This window comes from Haemaphysalis longicornis, unplaced genomic scaffold (assembly GCF_048455015.1).
Source record: "Haemaphysalis longicornis isolate Haplotype H1 unplaced genomic scaffold, Haemaphysalis longicornis Haplotype H1 scaffold_12, whole genome shotgun sequence".
Taxonomy (NCBI): domain Eukaryota; kingdom Metazoa; phylum Arthropoda; class Arachnida; order Ixodida; family Ixodidae; genus Haemaphysalis; species Haemaphysalis longicornis.
Window position 1 is genome coordinate 33569363 of NW_027526225.1, and position 19555 is coordinate 33588917.

General features: G+C 46.0%; 1 protein-coding gene across 3 annotated transcripts in view; it reads right to left on the minus strand.

Annotated features, from left to right (window-relative positions):
• Nucleotides 1-19555, minus strand: part of LOC144162553 (receptor-type tyrosine-protein phosphatase kappa-like) — a 616238-nt gene that overhangs the window by 450001 nt on the left and 146682 nt on the right. Inside the window, exon 19 of one of the 3 annotated variants that reach the window (XM_077693142.1) lies at nucleotides 12439-12518. The exons of the other annotated variants lie outside the window; for them this stretch is intronic. Within the exon in view, the coding sequence (XP_077549268.1) occupies nucleotides 12439-12518 (80 nt within the window). The remainder of the gene's footprint in view (nucleotides 1-12438; nucleotides 12519-19555) is intronic. 3 annotated transcript variants of the gene reach the window in all.

Here is a 19555-nt window from a genome sequence, read left to right on the forward strand (position 1 = left end):
CCCACGCATTCCTGAGACAACAACCATACCGCGTGTCGCCAACGGAGCGCCAACTCATTGATGAGCATGTCGTGGACACGCTCAAGCGCGACGTTGTACGCCCTTTGACATGCCCCAGGGCCTCTCTCGTGGTGCTCGTGACGGGAAGAGGCGGCTCAGTTCGCTTCTTCATGGGCTACCAGCGCTTAACAAGATCACACGAAAAGACGTATATCCACCTCCTCGCATAGATGACACCCTCGATTGCTTGCAAGCAGCGGAGTTTTTCTCTTCGCTCGGTTTAAGAGCCGGCTATTTGCAAGTCCCTATGGCAGAGGCGCATCGTCTACAAACTGCCTTTGTCACACCTGACGGGCTATACGAATTCAACGCCATGCCGTTTGGGCTGTGTAACCCACCATTGACCTTCGAAAAGAAGATGGGCAACAGATTGCGTGGCCTGAAGTGGAAAACATGCTTGTGTTACTTAGATGACATTGTCGTGTTCTCCCCTGATTTTGAGATACATCTTACCCGTGTCAAACAGGTGTTGACCTGCCTTGACACGGTGGGAATAGAGTTAAACTTGAAGAAATGCCAGTTGGTGCTCGAAAACCTACTATTTTAGGCCACGTGGTGTCAAAAGACGGCGTCCTTCTAGACCCAGCAAAATTTTGAGCAGTGCCGGAGTTTCCCAAGCCGACGACAATGAAACAACTTTGCAGCTTTGTCGGACTTTGCTCTTACTTCCTGCGCTTTGTACGCAATTTCGCCAACATCATTGCGCCTTTGACAAATCTCCTTGGTGGTAAGAAAGAGATCAGCGATTGGTGCCCTGCCTGCGACAGAGCCTTCGATATATTGCGCCACCTTCTTACCTCGCCACCTGTATTACGACATTTCGATCCAAACGCTCGCACGGAAATATATACCGGTGTCGGTATGGGCGAAGTACTAGCACAAGGGAATGCGTGATTCGAGGAGTACGTTCTCAATTACGCCAGCCGTACCCTCACTAAAGCAGAAGTCAACTACTCCGCCACCGAGAAGTAATGTTTGTCGATCGTTTTGGCTATTACAAAATTTCGGGAGTACCTCTACGCAGGCGCATTCAACGTAGTGGCGGACCACAACGCCCTTTGTTGCCTCTCTTCGCTAAAGGATCTCTCCGGCCGCCTTGGTCGCTGGGCTCTACGGCTGCAAGAACACGATATACCGGTTGTATACCGGTCCGGCCGCAAGCACACGCATGCAGACGCCCTTTCTGGGTCTCCTCTATCGTCCGACGCTGACGATTTATCTTCTGTGGAGTGCGCTCGGTCACCTCTTGATATCATAGACCGGGCTGATGAACAGCAAAAGGATCCGTGGATCCAATTCATTGTAGAAATTTCGTCATGACCGTTGTCAGCAGCCGCGAACCGCTCTCTTAACCACCAAGCTGTCGATTTAGCAGGCGGTGACCAACTCCTGTACCGCTAAATCTATTTGTGCGAGGGTCGCAAATGGCTCGTTGTCATCACTCGCCATTACGGTTGCACATCTGCTCTTCGTTCCACGGGGACGCTCAGTGTGCCGATGGACGTGTCCCGAAAACATAGCAAAGAGTTCGCCGTAGCTTTTACTGTCGAGAAATGTACACGTTCATTACCAAATAGGTTCGTTCTTGTACAGACTGCCAGCGTCGTAAGTTTCCTCCGCCAACAACGACGAGCGAACTAAAGCCTCTGCCGTGCCCTGCGCGCCTCTTCGATAGAGTGAGCAACAACCTCTAATGGCCACTACCGTGCACATCTAGACCACACCGCTGGATTATCGTTGCGGTAGACCATCTAACGCAATACGCCGAGATAGCAGCTCTGTCAGCCGCCATAACGCGGGAGGTGGCATCCTTTCGTCTCCGTCGCTTTATCCTTCACTCCGGAGCTCCACGAGAGCTGCTGAGCAACAGAGGTTGTTTTTTTATCTGAAGTTGTCAAAGCGCTCTTGGTAGAGGGCAACGTAGTTTTTCGCACTACCAGAACGTACCACCCGAAAACCAACGTCCTAGGAGAACGTCTCAAGCGCACTCTTGGAGACATGCTGTATATGTATATTTCATCACGCCTTTACAACTAAGATCAGGTTCTTCCGATCAACACATATGCGTACTATACGGCGACGCAGACAATTACTGGTATTTTACTGTTTTTTCTGCTCTACGGACTAGACCCAACCTGCACGCAGGACACGGTACTTTCACACCACCCTGACCCCTCCGAGTGCACACCGATGTCCCAGATTTCGCAGTTTATCCAGGAATGCCAGCAGGTCGCTCGTTTAGTTATTTCTGAACCCCAGCAGCTACAGAAATCTTGCCACGACGCGTCCAGTGCACCACGCCATCTCTCTCCGGGCTCCCTTGTTAGGCTTTGGGTGCCATGTCCCACTACAAGTCTCCCTTCGAAGCTCATGGCAAAATACCATGGTCCTTACCGTGTTATCAAAAGCCCTTCGCCCGTTAATTTTGTCGTAGAGTCAGTTAGGCCTGCATCGGATCTTCATCGCCATGGCGGTTGCACTCTGCACGTGCAGCGACTCAAGCCCTATTATTATCCGCTTGATCTGACGTCACCATGAGTGGACAGGATTGCCCCCTCGTCTCGCCGGGGGTGATCGCAGTGAAGATTAGGAACACCAGAAAACGGACACTTTCCAAGTGGCTATGTCCTCACATAGGATAGTGGTTGGTGGACAGTATTCTCAGAAGGTTCTTTTCCATGCCGTGCTTTGTGAAGAAGATGAAGTGTGTGCTCACTGAGCTCGGACCTCAGCCCCAATTAGCTACGCTCGATCGGACACTGGCGTAGCTAGACGACGTAACCGTTTGCAGGCGGCCCTGTCAAGAAACGTCACCAAGGTAAATATTTCTATACTTGACTATACTAAACACAAATACTTGAGTCGAATGATTTACTTTTTTAACCTCGTGTGTGCGAAATTGTACTTGCACATGTATCGACTTATATTTGAGTATTATTGTGCACTTGCTTTGTATTTTTATTGTTACTGCTTGTAAATCAGTTTTGTAATTTGATGCTTGCACCTCCTATGTACTAAGTACCGAGTCCTCGGTAGGCTTAACTGCCTTTTGCGTCGGTTTCATCTTGAGGACAAATTAGAGCGGCATTTTATTCAAAGAAGGCTGTGAGACATCCCCACTAAAAAACACATATTCACGGATGCAGCCAAGAAAGGACCTATGTGTGCAAAAGCGTATATGAACCTCAAAGAGGACAAAACCTCAATACACACGAACCTGTACCACTCAGGAATACGCGGAAATGCTAGCCATAGCACTCGCAATAGGCCGAACCACGACCATCAGCTCTCTTACAAATATCTACACGGACTCTAAACAGGCATGCCACCTACTTCAAAGCGGAAACACCTTCCCATCTTCACTGCAACTTTTAGCCGCAGTAAGAAGACAGGCCAGATCTTACTGGCTGCATTGGCACATAGGATTAGCAGAGAACAAACGAGCCAATCCACTTCTCCCGTGAAGCGCTCATCCGGGCTTCCTCTGAGCATGTCTAAACCCTGAAATCTGACTCCCATCGTAATATCAAATTGAAACAGTACCTTCACCACAAGATGGAGTATCCACCCCCCCCCGTCTTTTGTTGGACAGAGAAGAATAAACACTACTTAGACATGCACAAACACACTACAAACACCGACATCAATACACAGACTACGACATGGGACCACAACACCCCCCCCCCCCAGTACAGCCGCTGCAACGGCATACTTAACCAAGAACATATATTGTTGGAACGCACAAACACCTTGGCACTCAGAACACATCATACTACGGGGTGTCTGGCTACAGCTTGCAATCACCAAGATCAACGGGACCTGGTGACCTTCCTCCGAAGTGCTACCAGGAGCAGCCCGGACGGAGGCGCCTTACAGATTCCACCCCCCCTACCGCAATATTAGAAAAAAAATAAAGTTTTTCTCTGTCTCTTTTCTATGAAAAGAAAAACAAACTTCACTTCACTTCAAAAAAGAAGCAGAATACATCAAAGGAAAGCAATATTACAGACACAAGTAGCTATAGCAAAAAACCCTTCTCACTCAACATGAACGAAAAAAAATTGGCCGCGTTTCTGCTGCTTTCGTTGCAAATGTCGACGGAAGACGATACTCGACTGGCGTCCCAGGCAAGCAAAAGTATTCCGGCTCCATCCCGGTCACTTCTTATGCTTTTCCTCTCCCGTCTTGGTCCTCGTCCTCCAAAGGTAACACTCTACGGGTATGCTCAAGTCAACTTAAATTTACCGCGTTCCACAGCCCCACGCCGAGTGCCTCGATACCAAAGCTGCCGTACGGCGGAGACGCGCGTGATTACAGGCACCCTACTACAATGTCTACAATATTTATGGAAGCACGTTGCCCTGCTCCACCCACGTTCTCAGCGGGACGTAAAACCTAACTACTGGAACTTTTTGTTGCTCTTGCCGTTTGATTTTTTAAAATGCCGCCAGGCAGCGCAGGCAACAGCGGGTGACGGTTTTGATAGATTGATTGTAGGGTTTAACGCGTCGACTCAACGCAGACAATTGCGGGCGCCGTAATAGAGGTCTCCGGATTAATTTTCACTACCTGAGAATCTTTGACGTGCTCCGACATCTCGTACACACGGGTATTTTTGCTTGTCGCCTCCATCTGAAAAGCGGCCGCCACGGCCTGAAATCGAACCTGCGATCTCATGCTCAGTACCGCAACACCTTAGACCCTAACCTACCGCAGCGTGTCTGGTGACAGTTTCCTGCAGTTGATATGGTATTTTATTTGCTATCGTAAAAACCAAGCATCCGTAAATTGTTTTAAAAGGAACACTGCATATATTACTTATGTATTATTTTGTGCCGAATATTTGCGTAATGCCTTGTTCTTGTTCAACACTGTTGGCAAGTATGAACATTAACACCCGACTTACACGTATACATTTGGCAGTGAGTACCTAAGACCAGTGAAGGGCTTTGATAAGACTATTGCGCAGCATCTGTTTCAATTTAGGCGGGAGAATGAATTTAGTCACAAACAGACCGACAGACGGACAGACAGACAGACGAAGATTTTGCATTGAAGTAGCCCAATAAAGACAATCGTCTTTATTAGCGGTGATTTATTGATTGTAGGGTTTAATGCGCTTTCGCAGCGCAAGTGATGAGGCGCGCCGTAGTGGGGAGCTCTGGATTAATTTTGCGCACCTGGGGATCATTAACGTGCGCCGAAATCCAGTACACACAGACGTTCTTGCTTCTCGCTTCCATCAAAAAAGCGGTTGAGGCGGCTAGGAATCGAACCCGGAACCTTGTGCACAGCGGCAAAACGCCATAGCCACTGAGCCAGCGCAGCGGGTAAAAAAATAGTACCGCACAATCTACCACACGCAAAGAGCACTTTTCAAAGCGCGCTTGCAGTAATTAAAACAGTAGGTGAGGCGGCTCGCAGAGGGCTACAACTTGGCAATGTAAGAAAAATTTTATTTCCAAAGCACGAGGCTGCAGCGCTAGCGAAGCAGCTTGCCCTAGAGTAACGAAAGCGCCTCTGGTCTTTTCCCGAAACTCACCACCTTTTTCTGCATGATATAACTCTGACCTGAGAATGAGGCTCTCAGAGCGGATCCCACGTCGAGTTGAGACGCTCTATCATCGCTCGGTCTTCAACACGAGCACTTACGAACTCCTACCGAAATCGCTTCGGTCAAACCACAAAACCTTACTGTGATAACTGTGGTTTGCCAGAAACTGTCGAGCACATTTTATCAGAGTGTCCGGTGTACAACCAGGAAAGGAACCACCTCGCCAGGATGATCGAGTGCCTCAACAACGGACTTTTATCTTTGAAAGCTCTTCTTGGACCATGGTATTCTCCATCTTCCCAGCGAAAAGTGTTAGATGCACTGTTTGATTATTTACACGACATCGGTGTCGCAGAGACAATGTAGAACTATGCTTTGTCATCCTGTGAGACCAGCTGGACTTTTACGTGACCCACGGAACACTCCATGTTACAATATTTTTTACCTATTCCTTTTTCCTCTCTCTTTCGCCCTGCTTTTTTTAAGGACTTTATTCTCTTCACCCCCTCATCGCAGAGTAGCATGTAGGCGAATACATGCCCACAGAACGCTCTCCTTCCTTCTAATACAATGATCTTTGTCTCAAAACAGGAACTTTATTAACAACCAAAGCGCCAAGCTATAAAGAAAACACCGCAACCACCATCAAGGCGATCGTAGCAAAACAAGAAGCGTAACGTTGAAACGAAGAATTTTGTTTAAATGCTAAATTTTGAACCCGATGAAATCTAAGGCAGTTACAAACCCTACAACAAAATGAGTTTATTGTGTGATGTTCACATTTACAATATGCATTTCTGCAAGTTATGTACAGCATGCATAAACAAAAACCGGACCGGTAAAACTACCATACGCGGCTACGCAATCTACGACGGCCACTATAACGAGGGTGCTGGAACATCGTTGTTTGTGCGGGAGACAGAAAGAAAAAGTAGCTCATATAAAGGGGCGGAGTCAGAACACAAATGGAGGGAGCAATTTTTGACCGAGCTATATGTCTTCGTCGGTTCGCCCGTCAACCACCCTTTTTTGTGGTGTTGAAGCACGCATATTTTGGTTATCGCAGTTTCCAGGGCGGCAAACATAGTATGGGTCTGGCACTCTCGTTATCATCGTCCTCGTTATCATCGTCCTGTTTTTCTTAGCGTAACAATGTACTAACTGGCCCGTCAGCAAACCCTTCTGGAATTCATTTCTCGTACATCGACCTCTTTCACACCTTTTACTCTGCAAAACTCTTCGATGTGCATCAACCTTTTCGCCCTTCCGACGTGCCACACTCGCTTGTACACCTACTCCATCAAGAATGGCATCATCCCACGTGAAGTTCCCTGTCTCGTTGGACCACTGGCCCCTTCAAGAGGACACGGAATGCGGTTGTTCCGCATCTTGCGCTCTGAGGCATGGCACCAATTGACCTTCTTCAAGGACTGCCTACATGTTGCCTGTTTCCGCGAGGCTCCTCCTGGAGGAAGACCCCAGCGCTTTCTGTGAGACCTTCGGACTGCAGCCCATGTTGCTGAGTTTGTTTGGGTAAAGGTTCTCGCTTCCCTACCACGGAAGTCTCACCCTGCACGTCCGTCCCAAAACGTGCACCTCGTGGCCACTCCGGACCTGCCAAGACCAGCCGAGAAGGGGCTCAGTTTCGGGCCCACGTTCTACGAGCAACCAAGGCTTCACAAGACCGAGCTTCTCTCACTGATCAGGTGCAGTGCTTCGAAGGCTTCGTCAGAGGACGTAAACAGGTGTGTCAGCGCGGGAGGTGATGTTTTACGAAGGGAAGTAAATACCCACTGTGCTATCAGGTCAGGCAGAACCAGTGTTGTACGGAACGGCGTTACAAGGAACGACGTTCCGGGAACTAGTTCCTTTTTGGAGGAACGGAGGAACGACACCGTTTCATGAAGGGTCGGTGGAACTGTAACGGTGACTCGTTACGTTTTTGAAGGAATGACAGGATTGGCGTTCCTGCCGTTAGATCGCTAGGCTCGAGTACGAAAATCGACGAGTCGCTACTCCGTTTCTCTTCTTATAAGCTGGTCAATTTGCCCACCCTTCAGCCGTAAGTGCTTCCTCGAACGTCAAAGGTAGAAGAGTAACCACGCAACGGGCCGCAGCTTGTGCTTGCTTTCATGCTGGTTGAACTTACGCTGCGTTCGAAGGGTGAATAGCGTAGCCGCTAGTATGCTTTTCACCGTTCATCGTTTGCTTGGGGAGGCCAGGACGCTCATCTGGCCGACAGAATTGGTGCCTGGTGGGGAAAGATTGTCTAATACGGGATCCCGAGATTTCGGTGTCGGACATTTAGGTGCAGGACGTTTAGGTGCGGACATTTCTGTGTACGGACATTTTGGTGCATGACGTCTTGGACTAGACATTTTGAGTCACGGGGTGTCCCAGGCATTCTTTGATCATTTTAGATTTATTATTGTAATTTCGTGTGTTGATATGATTTTACATTCGAGACTTGTGCTTGCGCCGCCGTATGTGGAAATGAACGCTACACCCTGGCGGAGCATTGCCACGTAAAACCCAATTTGCGTAGTAGATGGTAAAAACTAACGTTGTTATTTGCATCCGTTCAACCTTTTTTATTTAACATTCATGTGAACAACCCTACTGCTTTAAGTGTTACCAAAGCACTTTGCTTTCACTTCACCCAACGGTGCAAGACGCTGCTGCTTTTATTCCATCCTTCCCTTTCTCCCGCCCCTCCCCCCCCAGCAAAACATCCGCGAAAAAATATAAACAGAAAAACGAGGTAGATTAAGTGCGTGTGCTTTCTGTTTTAATTATGTTTTTTAATTATGTTCTGAATCAATCTCGTATTTGTTGCATTCGGTGGCGGTTCTACCTAAAACCAACCAACCAACGATCGCACTTACAGTGGCGTTACTTAGGGGAGGGGAAGGCTGAGCCCCGCCGTCTACCAGCTCCCTCGATAGAGAGAGAGGGGTGTCACTGGTGGTTCACCATTGAGTCAACTGGATTTCGAAAACTTTAAGGTGACTGTTGCCGCTCTCGTCACACTAGCCTATTCAATTTTTTTGCTCCTTCTAATGGGAGAAAGCAATGTATGCCTGGGGTGTCCATGATATCCGCGACCTCAAGAGTTAATTCCCAACGGGGAGCTTGAAGGCGAGGTAAGAGCGATTCCTGGTGTGGGGGCTCCATCGGTATGACCGCGACGCGCGGAAGGGCGTAGAAAGCAAACGATAGTGGCCATTGTGTCCTCAGTGGCTTTTTGCGTGGCTTTTTGGTGCACATTATAGAGGTTTCGTGTGGTCCTGGTGAATGTAAAGCTTTTTCCTGTATCACTGTGGTGAGGCTTCGGGGACCGTGCACTCCGCCACGCCTGTAAGATTTTCAGTCGAAACCGAAAATAATATGACTGAAAAAGAACTCTGGTCAAGATTCGAGTGTGCAAGCGCGGAGGGGGGGGGGGGCGCTAGGACAAATAATTAAAATGTGGTGAATGTAGGCATGTAAACATAAAACCTAGGTTGGTTTCTCCGAGCAGGATGGGTGAAGTTTGTATGCACAACCTGTACGCGCTTAATCAACATTTAGGAGATTAGAAACTGCGGCTGTTTTCAAAAAGGCCCGTTCTTCCTCCACGACAATATCCTAGACCAGGGTTTCGTAAATTCATTTTACAAGGCAGCCCAGCCTACGTAATAGCCTTCATAAGGTTTTCTGCATTCTGGGGGGCTAGCTAATGTTTGTTGAGATTTTGCATCTATTAAGATTTTTCATGTTATTTCTGTAATTTGAGTTTGTGTAATAAAAAAATACAAAAAGGCGTCGGACCATTGCAAACACCGGTAAATTGTCTCAGGTAAAAAAGAGCGAATACAAATTAACAACCTGTCGTAAACGAAAAAAAAATGTGTGCTAAATAATTCAGTCGGCTGATAACAGGTGTCCCTATGAATAGGTATGTAACAAAAATATATAAATGTAGAATTTAAAAAAATATTGAAAATAAATTCACTGCCCCAGATTGTTGTCCATTACCCACGTTAAGAGGAAATAAAAATATAACGGCTGTCCCAAACAGGCAAGCACCGGATGATTTGGTCGCCGAAAAGTTTGCGCACCGAAATGTCCATGCACCGAAACGCCCATACACCGATATGTCCGTACACCAAAATTTACGCACCGAAACATCCTGTACCAAAATGTCCTAAAGCCGCCTGAAGTTTGTCCGGTGCACGCTGAAAAAATTCGCCTAGGAGATTTTCTTTAGATTATTTTATCTCCAGATAATCTGCTGCGGGCGGTGTTATTATTCGTATGCGTTGTTCGATGTCAGTTGTAAATTTCTCACTTAATTTCGCCCCAGGATTATCCGACACTATATTTGAATTTAAAAACCTAAGTGTAACGTAATGTAACGACACGTTCCAATTTTCGAAGTGGAACTGGAACGCGATCCTTTCGCAATAAAGGAACTTGTAACTGGAACTCGTTTCAAAATTGGGAAGGAACGAGGAACGAGCTTTCGTTCCTATTTTAGAGGAACGTGTACAACACTGGGCAGAACCTTGTTGCTCAGAAAAGCAGTACTGTGGTTGACACAGTCCGACAAAGAGGGACAACTCGCGGTTTTACCGTCTGCACTGTCCAAAAAGAAAGCGGAGAACGCTATTCATGCGAACTTTCGCCTGGCTGATGACGTCTAGCCAGCTAAAGTGAAGAAGCGGGCGATTCAGGTGTGCAGCGACTCGTGGCTTGAAATTCTGGCAGCGTCTGTCAACAAAAACCAATGCCCTGAGCTTGACCATCTTCTTATCCACGAAGACGCATAAGAAGGGATGCCCGTTTACGGTCATTGTCAGTGAAAGAGGCACATGGCAGCACTTGCTAGGTCTCTTCCTTCGGCGGCTTTTGTCAGTCTTGACAGTAGACGATCCATTCTTCGTCGGAATCCCGCGTGAAGTTGAATCGTCCCTGAGCACCCTTGGCAATGAAAGCGTTGGAGCTTTCTCGGTGAACGTAAATGACCTTTGTTACTCATTACCTCAGGGCCCCATCTGCGAAGCAGTGAGCGACACCATTGACAAATACGGTGCAGTTTGTTTTCAGAATTCAAGCTGCACCAACGTCTCCGCCTTCCTTGAACTCTTGCAGTTCTACTTACGGTCCACATCGTTGAGTATACATATGAAGTATACCTCCAGAAGGAAGGCGGCTGCATTGAATCGTGCTTGGCTCCTGTTTTAAGTAATTTGCTGCTTGCCAGCGTGGATAGGAAGTTGTAGGGTGCTCTTTCTGAGCATGGCGTCGTCAAGACGTTTCGATTCGTTGATGACTTCTTGGTGGTGTTCCAGGTCGGCAATAACAAACCGATCATCGAAGGGGCCAAGAAAAGTTTCGCAACGTTCGAGTCGGCCTTTGATGCTTTTGCATTGACCATGGAATTACCGTCACATGGGCGGCTAGGGTTCCTGGACCTTGTGTTGTTTTTTAGCAAGGACAACACCTGCTGTGAATATGCGCCTAGGTCCCAAAAGGGCCTCTTAAGCTACAGTTCAGCACGCAGCAAGCTTGTCAAGAGGAGAGTTGCCATGGGTGCTCTGAAGAGTGCTCTCATTAGGTCCTGTCGCCATCGAGTGACGCGTGGTTTTGATGCCGAGGTCCACCGCCTGAAGTCCGCTGCCTACCCGAGCAACCTCATGTGCAGTTTGGCTTCAAGGTTGATGCGTGAACTTTCCTCAAGACCTTCTGAAAAGTTCCCTCAGCAAGAGAGGCAAAAAACCGCGGTCGTTCCCTACGTTCATGTTTCAGCGCCTGTGCTTTTGTCTTCCCTTTCTTCGTCCTGACGTTCGCGCTGTTTTTTTTAGCGAGCAGTTGCGCGGTGCATAGCGATTGCATCGCTCGTGTCTCGTTAATTTATTCTTCTCAGCTTTAACCCTTGCGGCTGCATTTATCTACCTCATCACCCAGTGTCACAATGTGGAAGTAGAAATCTTGGATGTTGAAGTTAAGCGAAGGTACAGATGGAGAGGTAGCATGATGCAATATCTCGATATAGGGAAACCGGAATTCTGGTTAAAACCTGCGATGTGGTGGATTTGGTGGTTTCAGTCCATTAACTAAGCGGCATCTGTAAGCTTGCTGCAAATAAAATTTATACATAAGGACTTTTGGTGACAAAACACCCATGCTCCTTCAACAAACCATACGGCAACCCGCCGCATATGTCAGTTAAAGCTCGGAGCTCGATGCATACTCGACGCGTGGGAGTCCTTCTCATCCCAGGTGGCACAAAATTTGAGTTCGCCTTTCGAGAAACTGTGAATATATCATGCTTCATTGGGCATGGTGTTTAGGGGCCATTATTTTGAACGATTTAAACACAATAGTTTTTGTAGAATCTAACTAATGTAAATATTATGCCCCAAAATTAGATTAGAAATTATAAATTATATATAAACCCGTTTCATTTGTGCATCTCTTTTTCTGCGCTTGAATCTGGCATCGCTTCGCCAGGAAGGTTGAGTCATTAGAAGTTGGCCGCTATATCTTGTATTTCTACGCCAAGCACAAAGACACTCACGAAAAATGCATCAGACAAGTTGATTTCAACCTAGGTATGCAATGAAGATAGCTTCGAATTACGTCGATTCCCTAATCTGCGTGGACTCCGTCGTTGTTACTGCGCACGATGATTTTTAGCCACTACACTCTAAAACGATTATTGCATTTTGAAATAACTTTTAAATAGAACCAGTTTTCAATTTTGACGACTTCAATGTTACACTTTTGTTACAACATATATAGTGACAGCAGATTCAGTACAGAGAAAAATTTGCGCTTACAATTAGACCACCGGGATAGGCGCTCCTTGAGGGCTGACATCGAGGGAGTTTTCGACCGGTAGGCTACAGCGTGTTTCTTCCTGCAACGAAGCGAAAAAATATTACATGGTACAACATCCCAGGAGGCAAACATAATAAGAGCGAAAAATTTGAAGACATCTGTTCCTAAGCACAATGCAAGAATTGCTTAACTGGAAGTCGCATCTACAGGCGTGTTCTCTTTATCCTGAGTGGAATAACGGTGAAACAGTACATCACACCTACCATATAATGTTATCTATAAAGTGAGAAACATCTTTAATAGTACGTCTAAATAGTTTTCTCAGTTAGATATCCAAGACTCTGCGGAGCTTCTCCATACGCTCGTATGTGACCAAAACGGTATGACAAACATGAAATGGAATTCCACCAACCGGGGTATCTCACCCGAACTCGGTTACGAATGCGTGTAACAAAAACGGAACCATACGGATATTTCTTTTTTTTACTTAGGCTACTGGAAGGAGAAATGAATTTGAGACTATGCAGGTAAATGTTTGTTATGGTAATGAAAAAGAATTCTCATCTTGACGACCTTGGAAGAATTGTTACAAGCCAACACGTGGTGCGGTGAGCAATTAACCCTTAAAATATGGCGGAGAAAATATCGAATGGATGAGGAATCAAAACATGCATTAGGCCACCATGGTAAGCGTTTGAATAGGATGCCCCGTCTGTTCAACTTGGGCAAAGCCTTTTAAAGAAAAACTTTTCCCTCGGTGTCTACTACGCCTACATACAGAGATATCATAAAAGTCCTTACGCCTGCGAGTCCCGCCGTATTGAAGAATTGAGCATGGCTTCGTATCGGTAATACACATACACGAATATTTTCAGAATAAATTTTGGGTAGACTCATGAATTATGGCTGTCACTGCTGAAATTTGGAATTCTGTAGGAACAATTTCGACATAAGAAACATGAACTCATGAGGCGCGGTTGAGGAGGCAAAGCGGAGTCTCTTCTTGCCTCATGCCACGAAAGATAGTTTGTGTTTTGGAGCAACACAAAACACAGAAAGGGACCCCTTGAAGGATTCGCGGCAGCTCGACTGCTAGGTAGTGCACAAGTTTAATGTTCCCTTCAGACCTCCCCCAGAAAACTTTCGTGCTTGATTTTGTTTCAAAAAGTATATAAAGAAGTCTAAAGTCATCGCTTCTATTCTTGAAGTCCGTTATTGTTTTTCTGCGGTCTGAAAGCATAGCTGTTTACGAAATCGCCCATACTTCCTTTTTTTTCGCCATTGCATAGGAGTATCCTGCGCAAGAAAAGTATTTTTATCGCACTAGAATTATGCTGTCTCAAAAAAGAGACCTATGCCTTGCCTCCTCGCAACAATCATACACAAAAGCGCTGCATTCCACTGCCCGCCGTTATCTTTGGCTACCAACGTGAACACCAAACGAAGTTGCCAATTCAGAATTGAGTGAATATTTTCAATGTTAAATCATAAAGTTTCCACTCGCGGTGCCCGCTTTTCTAATGGAGGCGAATAAGCAAAAAGGCCCGTATGTTCGAGATTTCGGCGCACGTTAAAGATCTCCGGGTAGTCAAAATTAGTCCGGAGCCCTTTGCATCGGCGCGGCCTATCACCCTTGTAGCGCCGGCGCGTTTAACCCCATAATCAATCAATCAATCAATCAATCAATCAATCAATCAATCAATCAATCAATCAAGCAATCAATCAATCAATCAATCAATCAATCAATCAATCAATCAATCTATCAATCAATCAATAATTTTGCTATTTTACAAAGAAAAAACGGCTTTCAGACTATACAAACTTGCAACAAGCTGTCTTGGAATGCCCACCTGGCTTATGTGCGTCAGAAAATCCGTGTTGTAGGATCTTTGTTAAAACGATTAATTCTGTTTCCGTTCGGAAATGTCATTGTACACGTGCCGCCATATGTAATTGGAACACTGCAGCAATGGCCAAAACTCAAAGGAGCGCCATGTAGCTCCGTCGGCGGTAAACGAAAGGAGCAGAACACGCATACGCGCCAGACGATGGTGCACCATCTACACCTCCCTAACCAGTTCTTCTAACGCGGCCAAGAGCACTCTTCGCAGCATACTGGTCTCAGCAATGGCGCTAGTAACAGAGACACATCTGGCAGCGTTCAGCGCTTCGGAGTTACTGTAAAAGTGGCGCAACGAAAGGTATCAGAAGCGCCATTTTTTCTTTTCAAATATTTTATGTGTCTGCTGTGAGCGCCATACTCCGAACAGTGCTCAAAGCCAGGTCAACAGAAGCGGTTTGAGAGGTTCACATGGGGTATCGCCGTCGGCAGGCACGCATGTGCTTTCTGCTCTTTTCATTCACCGCCGGTGCAGCTACACGGCGCTTTTATTAGGTCCGCCCTAGGGTGCCTCGATTCACGTGCGCCCGGCGCTGGCATCAAAGTACGCTTATCCGCTCACAGCTCCCATGTTCCAATTACTAATGACGGCACCTGTACATTACCCTTGTTCTAGGGGGGCCAGGTACGGTGTTACAGTAATATCGTCACTGTATAGATGATAGATTGGATAGAGCGAGTCAATTCCATTTTACAGTTTTTGCTGTGCACCATTGCAACTGACCTAGTACTGGCCAAGAGCACAATGTATTCAAAACGTTGACGGTGCCCGATTTTATCTTGCTCCGAAATAAAACTTTTATCTTAAAGTACTTTTAGATTGATACGTTTAAAAATTTTTTACGTTACTGTCAGATCCTTCAGGCCGAAGCAATGCTACGCAATTCCTCGAGGTTTCACACGTTACGGAAAAAGAACATGCCGTTGATATGTGATAGCAATACTTAACATTTTTCCTTCAGAATGGCTCCAAATATAAACTGAAAAGCCTTAATGGCATAGGTGTAAGAGCTTTACACAGATTTCATGAATACAGGACGGTTATCTGTTGTTGGTTGATACACTGTGCTGTAGAAGGTTTTGCTAGAGCTTACAAGAACGCGTGTCAGCTGAAACGCTTTGCCTGACAAGCCCGATGTGGCTTAGGTAGGCCACATTATGTACTTGATTTCTGTTTGATAAAGATTAGTAGTATTTGTATTAGGACTTTTTACCAAACTGCCTTTGGGCTTCGAACTAAGTGAGCTAAGTTTTTTCTAATGTTGTTTTATCTTTTTTTCCTGTTATCATTCTGACAGACTTAGCTCTGCCCTGGTAATATTTCGACTTCCCTTTTCCCTCATAATTATCAAGTTTTCTGGCATGACCCTGATCCTTGTCACGGCAAACTAAGTGATGGTGATGTGATTGTTGCAACATCTCACAGTAATCACAAATTTCTGATCACTGTGAACTTCATCGTTCGTGGGATTTCATGGGACACTCAGATAATTAATCAAGCATACTATCCTATACTTCAAAAGTGACACATTTCACTAGATTTTGTTTTGTTTACCTCACTACTGCAGTGTAACTCCATTAGGAATTGATGTTGGACGATTTTAGACCTGTGTCTGACTATATGACTAACTTAGATGCCGCCGATGTTTCGCGCAGCTTTATTTCACTGGAAAAGCGTAACGAGTTTCTTCTCCCTGCAATCATTTCTGTGTGCCGCGTACCTCTCCTCCCCCGCAGTCCTCCTGTTAGCACATCAGGAAGCAGTAGTTAAAACTTTGTCGCGAAGACTACATTGCTTTTTTTTCATTTTCTCAATGACACTGACTGGGCGCCGGTAGCCAGCCTCAATGACGCTTTGAAGCAGACCGATTTTTTCACTACAGTTCTCCACGACTGCTTCAGCAGATTTGTACCCAAAATAACAGAAAGAAAGCAATTTTTATACTGGTTTTCATCTGAACTAAAACGGGTCCTTGCAAGGAAGGATCCAGCTTGCAAACAGGCTAAGAATACGGGAAAGGAAAGGTGTAAGAGTGAGTTACTTTACCCCAGCTGTTACTGTGAATAACTGCTTTACGTGATAGGGCTAATAACATCCCCTTAGTTGAAGCTAACCAAACATGTGATGCTAAAGCTTTTTGGGCCACGTCCGTTCGCACACATCTAAAAATACTTCAAGAAACATTAAACTACTCGATAAGAAGGGAGAGAGCATATCTGACGTTTATGATTCTTTAGGAGAGCGATTGCGTCCCTCACACGGCAAGAAAAATGAGCTTGCCCCCCTAAACTACCTCTGGGGCTATATAAATGCTCAGAAATGTTAATCTCAGCAAGTCTTGCCTCGAAAGCTGTAAAGCGTATGACGGCGTCATTTTCGCGTGGCACTGACGGCATTCCCTCAGCAGTACTTGAGCCTTTCGGTGATGTCCTTGTACCTGTGTGGACGTATATATTTCAAACTTCTCTAAAAACTGGCCGACTCACCACTAGTCGGAAGACTACCCGAGTTGTTGCTGCTTTCAAGTCAGGGTCAAAATTCGACCCCACGAACTACCGGCCAACCTCTAGTTTATGCGCTGCTTCAAAGCTACATGAGACACTATTGCATATGCTACTCACGTTCAGTATGAACCACATATTGATACCTAAGCAGCATGGCTTTTTTGCTGGGCGATCGACCACCTCCAATCTTGTTAATTTCATGCTGCACGCCTCGGCAGCTGTGAAGGGGAAAGGACAACTTTATGTCGTTTACTTTGATTTAAGTGATGCTGTTGATATCGTCGGCCATGATGTGGTATTTAACAAACTGGCCTCAACACGATATACACCCATCTCTATCTTCTTATGCTTTTATTTATGTGAAAGGTCGTGTTTTGTGAGTGTAAAAGGGCAGTCCTCACTTTTGTATGCGGCCACCAGTGGTGTTCTCTGGAATATGTTCTCGGGCCACTTCTTTTTTCAATCAGTATAAATGATGTTTCACCAGTATTTAAGGTGTGTAATTTTCTCTCATATGCTGACAACCTCAAAATATTAAAATTTGTTTCAAATACTGCAAGGTCTGCGGCTCTCCATAGAGCGATCTTGTCGTTTTCGCACTGGTGCGCTTGCAACAAACATCTTATCAATACTTCTAAAACGAGGGTAATTACATACACAAGAAAAACTGACATCTCGTTTCCCTATAACCATACTGGTGAAGTGCTACCCCCTAAGGCAGAGGTTAATGACCTCGGTGTCACCTTTTACAGCCAGGTGTGCTTCTCGTCGCATAAAGGATTAAGTACTCGTATGGGTGTTCGATCCCTTGGTATTGTGGGCCGAATGTACATTGGTATTTTTCCCCTGCAGCTTGAGTATGCTTGTGTTGTTTGAAATAGCACCTGTTCAACAAACGTCTTATTAACAGGGTCCAAAATGGGTTTATATTTATCTTCAACCATCTGGGCGCTTGGTTATTTCGCATAATTCAGGGCGGACATTCCATGGTGCTATAAAATTCGTTATATGCGTATAGACGGTATCGAAAAAGGAGACAGCAATCGCTGATGCTTCCCCTATAATTCTGGAAGCGAAGGGTACAGAGAAGGATGGAAGATTTATCAGGACTCGGGATGTGGATGTATCGTAAAACGTTGACTTAAAAGGATGGCCAGACATCAATGACATATTAAAAGCATATAGAAGCTCCATGTACGTCCGTTGGACCTCAAGTCACCACTTATTACATTCAAGGTAAAGTCCTTGGACCGGGCTAGTGCGGAGAGCAGCCGACGCGAGACGAAGCCCCAAGTAGAGCCCTGGGTCGAGCATTCACAATACTGCTTTAATCCTCGACGCATACACCACACTGCGATAGCCCAAACGAGAGCCAACCAAGGCACTGCACAGGCACAGCAGGAGTTCTTTGTCCGCACGATCAGATTGTGGGTAGAGAAACAAGGATATTCATTTTTAGACATTTACGGATAAGTTGCTTGATGTGAGGAATAAATCTGAGTTTGTGGTCCAACACAACACCTGAAAATTTGTGCTCCTTGTCACAAGAATCGAGAGGCTGCTGAGAGCAATGTCTGGGTCCGGATGGACCCCATGTTTCCTGCATAACAAGCAATAGCTTTTTTCACAATTAAGTTTAAAGCGACTATGGTCTCCCCAGCCAGCACGTTTCTTGACGGGAAGCTGGACTTTCTGGACTTTCTCGACGTGAAGCCGGACATATCATGTGATATGTCAATCTGCAAACATGACGTTCACAGATTGACATCTCGCATGAGTTAGAGAATATCTGGACGCCGTCTACATACAGAGTACAAAAGAGCGTAGGTGGAAATGCCTTTCCAATAGAGTTCATCTTAACTGTAATGAGAATGCAGCTCGACACTCAAACTTGCGGCACGCCATTTTTTTGCACGTGAACATTTGGAAGTGCGCAACCAACTCTCCCGCCAAAGTTTCTCTCCGGCAAGTGACTAATGAGGGCGTTTAACATATTACCCGTAACACTGAATGACTTAAGGTCACTGAGGATCCCGTAACGCCAAGCGGAGTCGTAGGCTTTCTAGATGTCAAAAACACCGTAAGGCAAAACTGTTTATGTAGGAACGTGCCTGTGATATACGTTTCAAGCGCCACGAGTTGGTCGTTCGCGCAGCGTGCTGACTTGAAGCCTGACTGGCAGCTCTCAAGAAAACCGTTGTACTTAAAAAAGTATTCCAGCCTCCGGTTTATCGTCTTCTCGAGAAGCTTGCACAGGCAGATATCAGGGCAACGACTCAATAGCTAGCGGGAGATGAAAGGTCCTTGCCCACTTTCAAGAAAGCTACAACAATAGCCTCCTCCAATGCTTTAGATTGTGCCCCGAAAGCCATACCTTTTTATATAGGTGGAGAAGTGTTTGAAGAGTGTCTGCGTGTAAGTGCTGTGTCATTATGTGGTCAATGATTATGTTGCGCGGGCATGAAGTGGAGGGTTTACAAGTACTTAGAGCAGCCCTCCGCTCATGAAGCAAAACCTGTGACCTGTAAGACGTGGTTGACTTGTGAGTATCCGATAAAGGCTTGCCATTTGTGTTTCATAAAGGTGTTTATGTAGTGTGCAGAACTAGACACGTGTTGGAAGTGTTATGCAAGTGTGTTGCCCTGGTATTCGAGTGTGTCCCCTGTTGTGTTAACTAGGGGTAGGCTGCGAGTTTGTTGTCCTTTGAGCTT